Here is a 7986-nt window from a genome sequence, read left to right on the forward strand (position 1 = left end):
CGCAATCGGGCGCTGGCGTGACGGCGTCGGCGCCTGTGCCGTGATCTACGGGCCTGGCGCGTCTCCCCTTCACGGGCTGGCTCTCCGTGCGTCCGGGAGCCGCCGCAGGGCAGGAGCGAGGAGGCCACGGTCCCTGCCCTCCGTGGGGCAGCGCAGGGCCGCTTGCCCCCGGGCCTGATGGCGCCCCCGCCCCCCAGGCATGGCCACCTACACGGACAAGCTGTTCAAGTTCCGGCACGGGCGCTGGGAGGACGTCCTGAGCGACGAGGTCAACCGGCGCCGCGACGTGGCCAGCCGCTTCGCCGGGCGCTCCGTGGCCTGCGTGGACCGGACGGTGAGGGGGGGGGCAGGGAAGAGACCGCTGCGCTCGGGCCTCGGGCACCCGCCTTCCCCCGAGCCCGAGCTGGGAGACGGAGGCAGGGCCAGGCCCCCCCGCGTCCCCCGGGCCTCGGCTGTCAGGGGCCCCGTGCCCCCCCGCCATCAGGGCCCTGCCCGGCTGCCAGCCGCGTTGCTCCGAGCTGATAAACGTGGCTGTCGAGGTGATTTATGCTCCTGTCACCTGCTCTTTCTTCTTCCTCCTCCTCCTCCCGCAGTTGTTTTCCAACGATTATCGCTAAATCAGGGCCCAGCTGCTGTGCGGGAACAGCGCCCCGTGGGGAGGGGGCACGGGGGAGGGCAGCACCCCAAAATAGGGGCTAGGGTGGGGGGACGCGTCCCACCGCTGCCCCCAGAGCCTGGCCTCTTCCCCATAGGCCGGGGAGCTGGAGGACCCCTGACCAGGCCAGGGGTGCCGAGGCATTGTGTGGCCCCCAGTGCCACGGCTGGGTCTGCTGAGCGCTGGCACCGGTCCCGCGCCTCGCCCCGAGCAGGACGGGTGCAGCCAGGCTGCGGGCGAGGGTCTCGGTGCTGAGGTCTCGCTCCCCGCAGGGCTCCGGCCGCTACTCCATCTACATCGCCAACTACGCCAACGGCGACGTGGGCCCCCACGCCCTCCTCGAGATGGACGCGGCCGCCAGCGACCCCGAGCGCGGCGTCATCGTGCTGGCCGACGTGGCCGCCGACGCCGGCGTCAACAAGTACACGGGTACCGCGGCCCCTGCCCTGCCCTGCCCGCTGCGCCCGGGGCCTGGCCTGGCGCCTGGTCTCCATGGCAGTAAATTTGTCCCTAATGAGGAGTGTTGTTTCCATGGTGATTGTAGCGATTAGGGTTGGAAGCAGGGACATGGGCACCTGCCAGGCCAATTAGCTCTTGATTAGGGAGACGGAGCCACAGGGCCAGCGGAGCCGGGGGCGAGGGGGGCGGGGGGGAGCAGCACCCGGCAGGGCACCGTGTCCGACTGGGCGCACGGCCCCCTGCCCAACCCAGGGCAGCCCCAGGGCTGCTCCCGGGCATCTGAGCCGGGCCCGAAGGGGGGTGCAGGAGGGGCCGGGCGCTCGGGACTGCCCTCGCCCCACGGCCCTGCTGTCCCCAGGCGGCCGGGGCGTGACGGTGGGCCCGATCCTGAGCGACAGCGCCTCCGACATCTTCTGCGACAACGAGAAGGGCCCCAACTTCCTCTTCCGTAACCAGGGCAACGGCACCTTTGTGGATGTGGCCTCCAGCACCGGTGAGGGGTGGCGCTGGGGACCCCAGGGTCACTCCCACGCCCCTCCATGACGCACCGTGCGGGGGGGCCAGTGATGGCAGGGGTGTGAGGAGAGGGGGCGCAGGGCACCCATCACCAGCCCGCGGCGCGGTCCCCTGGCGAGGAGCCCGGCTGCAGAGGAGGACGTGCCGGTGCGGGGGACGGGGCGCTAGCGACTGGGGTCTGGGTGCCCCGTGCTCTGCAGGGGTGCAGGGCCGGGCTGGAGTGGGGCCCGGCCCGGCCCGTCTCCCGAGCCCTGCCGTGCTGCCCGCAGGCCTGGACGACCCCTACCAGCACGGCCGCGGCGTGGCCCTGGCCGACTTCAACCGCGACAGCAAGGTGGACGTGGTCTACGGCAACTGGAACGGGCCCCACCGCCTCTACCTGCAGACCAGCGCCAGCGGGCGCCCGCGCTTCCGGGTGAGAGCGGGGCCTGGGGCGTGTCCAGCGCAGGGCAAGGGTCCTGGGTCACCGCAGCTCCGGCCCCCCACCCCTTCCTGCTGGTGGCCTGGCCCTGCCCGTCCGTGCTGGAGTCTCTATCCCTGAAGCCGCTCCTGGGACCACCACAGCCTCCTCGCCCCTGACCTGTCCACCTGCGGTGCCTGACCCTTGACCCCTGCCCCCAGGACATCGCCACGCCCAAGTTCTCCATGCCGTCCCCCGTCCGCACCGTCATTGCCGCCGACTTTGACAACGACCAGGAGCTGGAGGTCTTCTTCAACAACATCGCCTACCGCGGCTCCTCCGCCAACCGCCTCTTCCGGTAGGGAGCGGGGGCACGGGGTGGGCGAAGCGCGGCTGGATCCCCTGTCCTGGGAGTGGGGCCGGAGGGGCAGCCCCATGCGTGGCCTGGGACGGGCACCCGCGCCGCGCCCGAGCCCTTTCCTGTGTCACCCCTAGCTATTAGCCGGCCTCTGTCATACCAGCAACAGCCCCGGGGCCGCGCCACTAATTAGCAGCCTCGCAAATCTTCTTCACAGCTCCCGTTAATTGCGGGGATCAATGCCTGGCTCGTTGGCGCTGAGCCGTTTGCTGGGCCCAAGCGCATGGGGCTCAGGGGCTGGACTTGCCCCTCCCCTCCCGCGGGCAAGGGAAGGGTTAAGGCGGTCTGCATCTACACTGCGCCCCCCCATTACCCCCCCATGATGCCTCGTGGGCTCATGGGGCCTGATCCTGTGTTGGGTCTGTAGTTGGGGGCCACCCCCACAGCAGAGCAGGTGCTGGGGGTGTCAGCCCTGGGCACAGCAGGGAAACTGAGGCACCTATCAAGTCGCGCCCCAGCCAGGAGCCTTCCCTAGGGCAGAGAGCTGCTCAGTGCCACCCCCGTGAGCCTGGCCTGACCCCCTGCCCCCCGGCCTTGCAGGGTTGTGCGCAGGGAGCACGCGGACCCCATCGTGGAGGAGCTGAACCCAGGGGATGCCCTGGAGCCCGAGGGCCGCGGCACGGGTGAGTGCTGCTCCCTGCCTGGGGGGGACGGAGCAGCCCCAGGCCTGGTCCCTTGGAGGTGGCTATGGGGCACGTGCCCCTTACCAGTGCCAGCTGGGTCGGAGCAGGGCGTCTGCGCACCGTGGGTCCTGGCGGGGCTGAGCGGGCCGTGTCGTTGCAGGGGGCGCGGTGACAGACTTCGATGGCGACGGGCAGCTGGACCTGATCCTGTCGCACGGCGAGTCCATGGCGCAGCCGCTCTCCGTGTTCAGGGGCACCCAGGTGCGGGCCAAGGGGAGTCCTGGCAGCCCAGACCCCCCTTGCTGCCCCCCGGCTCACCCCACCCCAACCCCTCTGTCCCTTGCAGGGCGCCGGCAACAAGTGGCTGCGGGTGATCCCGCGCACGCGCTTCGGGGCCTTCGCGCGCGGGGCCAAGGTGGTGCTGTTCACGCGGCGCAGCGGTGCCCACCTGCGCATCATCGACGGCGGCTCCGGCTACCTCTGCCAGATGGAGCCCGTGGCACACTTCGGCCTGGGTGAGTCGCGGCTCCCGGCGCAAGAGGAGCACGGCCCCGCGCAGCCCTGCCCAGAGAGGCGCGGCAGCCAGAGAGGCTGGGGGCCATGCTTGCTGCAGGGTGCTGAGCACCCATCACCACCCCCTCCATGCCCCGCAAACCCTCTCCTGCCCAGGCACGGCCCTGGCGCGCGGGGGCAAACCCATCCTGCAAGCAGTGGCTCCCCGCTCCGCCTGCTGCATTGCTCAGCACCTGCTCCCAGCGGGAAGGGGCAGCCCCTGACACCTGCCCAAAGTGGTGGGCTGGGGGGCCCTGAAGCTCCCCCTCTGCCCCAGGGCCGAGCTAATGCCCCCCCCGTGTGCAGGGCAGGATGATCCCAGCAGCCTGGAGGTGACGTGGCCGGATGGCAGGGTCCTGGTGCGTGCCGTGGCCAGCAGTGAGACCAACTCGGTGCTGGAGATCCCCTACCCGCAGGACGCTGCTGACCTGCTCCTGCCCACCCCCCTGGAGGTGAGCGCCGGGCTGGGCTGCACGGCCCCAGGGCAGGCTCCGGGCTGCAGCTGGAGGGACCATGGGGTCGGAGCAGAGCCTTGGGGGCAGAGAAATCAGGGTGCTCGTGTGTGCATGTGCCTGTGGTATCTTCAAGCCTTGCTACTTCTGGGAAATGGGTGCAGCCGGCTCTGACGGGGTGATTGCGTCTTCTCCAACCGAGCCGGTCGGTTCCCACCTTGTCCCGTGCGAGCACAAGCAGCTCGTGCTTCTCTTTGTGGGACGTCCCTGTACTTCGGACGCGTCCCACACCCCCTCACCGCCCATGTGCCAGTCCTCCACTGGCACCAACCCCCAGGGTCCTGGCTGGAGGGTCTTGTCCCTGCGCTCAGCCCCACACTGCACTGGGGCAGGAAGGGGTTTCCCCCCTGCTCAGACTGGTTTGCACTGCGGGGTTTGCCTTCCCCTGCAGCGGGGGCATGGCCAGGCCTGGGCTCTGCAGTGCTTACGACCCCCCAGCAGCCACAGCCCCCCTATACCCCGGGGGCAGAGGCGGGGGGCAATGCCTGGGGCTTTCAGGGACGACAGTGTCGTGCAGCTCCAAGGTCGCACGCGGGGCTTGTCTGGACTGGCTTGAATGGGGCTGATCCTGCCTCGGGCCGGGGACAGGATGTGACCCCGCAGCGCTGGGACTCTGAATCCTAGATTCTGTCACTTCTGTTAAGAAGATGCGGATGGGAACTAGCGATGCTTTTCCTCCTTTACTGGTTGCTGCCGTCCATCGCCGGGTCACCCCAGGTGCTGGCGGCGTGCTGCGCGGTGCCTTGGCTGGGTTCGCATGCGCAGAGCCCCGGGGTGGGGGCTGCCGGACGCAGGCAGGCTCTTGGACGCGGCATCCAGGGTCATCTTGTACTTCTGCCAGTCCAGCAGCCCCCGCCGGGCCCTCGCCAGTGCCCTCAGTCCATCTGGACTGTTTCAGGCAGTGCTTCGTGCTCGGCCTCCAGCAAACCTCCAGCTGCTCACTAAGGCACAGGATCCTGGGCTCCCACAGGCCAGGCCAAGGGTCGCGGTCGCGTCGCACGTGGTTCTTCAGCAGCTGCCTTGGCCCTCGATGCAGGGTTGGTGACCCGTCTGCACCCTGACACTGCACTAATGCTCCTGCTCCATCTTTTGAGGCCTCCGTGGACAGTTTGGTGGCTTTTTTATGGGCACAACTGTAGCACCAGCGCAGACGGGCTTTTACATCATTAGGTTTACTGTCAAGCTCCAGTTCCACGTCCCGTTTTCCGCCCTTGGGGAGCAGACCCCTGGGGCAGGTTGGGTGAGATGTATTGTTAGGTGTGAGCATGCTGATATCCTTCAGCCGTCCCAGAGATCTCCAAATTCCCTCTTTATCTCCCGGTTTTGGCACCTTCTGCAGGGCCTGGACCTCTGAGCGACCAGGCGCAATGCCCCTGGACCTCGCCTGCCAGGCGGGCGGGGTATTTCAGCTGCCTAAAACTGCCCCTTGCCCACACTCTGCTGGAGGCTGTCAGTCCTCACAACGCCCAATGCTGTTCTCCACAGTCGATGGCACTTCTGCCCCCACTTACCACCCCTTCATTAGACCTTCGCATCTGCCAAACCCGCTAGCGTCTGCCTCATCGGGCAGCAAAATGCTGCTGGAGCTGAGCCTACGATAAGATGCAGGATGTTAGCAGGGTCGGGGGTGACGGTAGGTCTTACCAAGGGGTTTGTCTGGGCTGGTTTGGACTGGATGTGGCCCCCAGCTCCCTGCCAGGCCTGGGGCTCTAGGCCCTCTTGTAAGCAATGTTTTTTCTAGAAACAGCAACCTTCAAACGTTTTCTTGGTTTCAGCAAGGCTGCCCCTGCCCTGAGCTAACCCTAACCCTAACCCTAACCCTAACCCCAACCTCCGCCTCTGCTCCCTTTGCAGTGCGGCCAGGGCTTCTCCCAGGACGAGAGCGGGCGCTGCGTAGGTGAGTGGCTGCTGCGGTGCGAGGCAGGGGCTGTGCCAGGCCATGGGCCTGATCCCACCCATGGCACTGTGCTGCGGTGGGGGCAGTGCCGGTTCCCTGGGGGTCACGGGCCGGCCTGGCTGTTCGTGGGGGTCGCAGGGGCCAGGGCATGGCCCTACGGGGCAGCATCCTGGGCCAGGGCGCGGGGGCCTCGACTCAGGCTGGGCTCCCGCTGCAGACACGGACGAGTGCACGGCTTTCCCCTTCGTGTGCCCCCGCGAGAAGCCCGTCTGCATCAACACCTACGGCGGGTACCGGTGCCGCAGCAACCGGCGCTGCGGCCGTGGCTTCGAGCCAAGCGAGGACGGCACGGCCTGCGTGGGTGAGTCGCGGCACGGCAGGAAGATGCCCCAAAGCAAACCCCCTGCCCGGCTCGCTCTCCCGGGCCGGGCAGTGCCACTAACCTCCCGCCCCTCTCTCCCTCTCTCCTCCTGCAGCTCAAGTGGCCTTTCTCGGTGGCTTCCCCTCGGCGGGGACCCAGCTCGGGGCCTGGCGCCCCCCGGACCCCCTCCCCGCGCTCTTGCTGGGCCTCGCTCTCTGCCTTCACGTCTATGCACTTTAACCCCAGGAGCCAGCGCAGCCTCGGCGGTCCGGCCTGTCCCTCCGCCCCATCCCTCTCTCCGGCTATCGCCCGGGGGCGCGGGGCCAGCCCGGGCGCAGCCTGCAGCCTTCCCTCCTTGCATGTTTTCTGAGAAAACAGCCGGGGCCCTGCTGCCCCAGCCCCCCAGGCCCCGCAGGGGAGGCTGCTGCCCCCACGCCACGTGCCTGCTGGTTTGGCCTGTGCCCCGTCTGCTGCCCTGGCAAGTATGGGCGTCCCCCCTCGCCCCTGCCCCCTAGGAGAGGGGCCTCCCAGTTTGTTTTCTAATGTCTCCGGAGTTGGACCCTGCTCAGTCTTCCAGCCCTCCCCGGGATCGACCGCCCAATAAACTCCTGTCTGTTAGCACCCGCCTGCCGCTGCCTGACCTGGGCTGCGGGGGGGGCGGGAGCAGTGCTGCGCCCGAGCTCTCGCCCTCCCTGCTCCGCGAGTCGCATGGCGCGGGCGCAACCGGGAGCCCAAGCGGGGCCGCAGTCCTGGCTCGGCTGGCGCCAGCGGCTCCCTGCGCCCCTGCTCCCCGGCTGGTGCCTGGCATGAAGAGCTGGCTCCGGAGGGGGCAGCAGCACTGCGGGAGTGGGGGAGGCAGGATCGGGGCCGTGCAGCCCAGCCCTGCAGCTCCCCACACAGAGCCCAAGCGGCAAGGGGGGCAATGCACTCAGCACTGCCCCGAGGGCCCCCGTGGCCCAGGCAGCTCGTTGCTTCCCGCAGGCCCTGGAGCTGGATCCTGGACCAGTGCCTCTGGCTCCAGCAGCTGCGGGGAGGGGGCGCAAGGTGGTCTCTGCCGGGCACCTGGGCCATGCCCTGCAGGTCACGTATCCGGCTTGGCCCATGGGACCAGGCCTGGCTGCCTGGGCGTAAAGTCCCTGCCGCGGGCATCGAGCATCCGCCTCCTGCCGCCGGCCCCTTGGCTGTGCCCAGCACCAGCCCGTCTGCCCCAGCGCAGGGCCTGGACCGAGGGCATTGCACCCGCCTCACCCCTGCAACCCTGTGCCAGCCCGGCAAACCCAGCCTGCTCCAGCAGGCAGCTGCCCCCACCCCATGCCTTTCCCCTTCCTTGCTGCTGCCCCTGCCCGCCTTGTGCACAGATGTGGGGCAGAGAAGGGGCATCTGGACCCCCCCATTCCAGCCTGAGGGGCTGGGCCTCCCCAGCCCCCTGAGAGCCCCGGTTCCTACCTGCCCCAGGGCCAGCGACCCCAATACCCCCCTCGGCCCTCCTCGCAGCTGCAGGAGGACGCGGCAGCGGTGGCTGGGAGAAGCAGGAGGTTTATTGTGGCACAAGGTGTGGCGGGGGGTCTCCGCAGGCACGTGCCCCAGCCCGGG

The 7986-nt window shown here is 69.0% G+C and overlaps 1 protein-coding gene across 1 annotated transcript in view; it reads left to right on the plus strand.

The window, feature by feature from the left end:
• The window catches only part of CRTAC1 (cartilage acidic protein 1), a 10351-nt gene extending 3340 nt beyond the window's left edge, over positions 1-7011 (plus strand). Inside the window, exons 3-14 of the mRNA XM_019502684.1 lie at positions 198-334; positions 928-1084; positions 1473-1607; positions 1900-2045; positions 2252-2388; positions 2989-3071; positions 3232-3332; positions 3418-3586; positions 3930-4075; positions 5990-6032; positions 6250-6393; positions 6509-7011. Of these exons, the coding sequence (XP_019358229.1) occupies positions 198-334; positions 928-1084; positions 1473-1607; positions 1900-2045; positions 2252-2388; positions 2989-3071; positions 3232-3332; positions 3418-3586; positions 3930-4075; positions 5990-6032; positions 6250-6393; positions 6509-6633 (1523 nt within the window). The 3' untranslated portion in view covers positions 6634-7011. The remainder of the gene's footprint in view (positions 1-197; positions 335-927; positions 1085-1472; positions 1608-1899; positions 2046-2251; positions 2389-2988; positions 3072-3231; positions 3333-3417; positions 3587-3929; positions 4076-5989; positions 6033-6249; positions 6394-6508) is intronic.
• Positions 7012-7986: the final 975 nt, after the last annotated feature.

This window comes from Gavialis gangeticus, unplaced genomic scaffold (assembly GCF_001723915.1).
Source record: "Gavialis gangeticus isolate Ggan-Ray unplaced genomic scaffold, GavGan_comp1, whole genome shotgun sequence".
NCBI lineage: Eukaryota > Metazoa > Chordata > Crocodylia > Gavialidae > Gavialis > Gavialis gangeticus.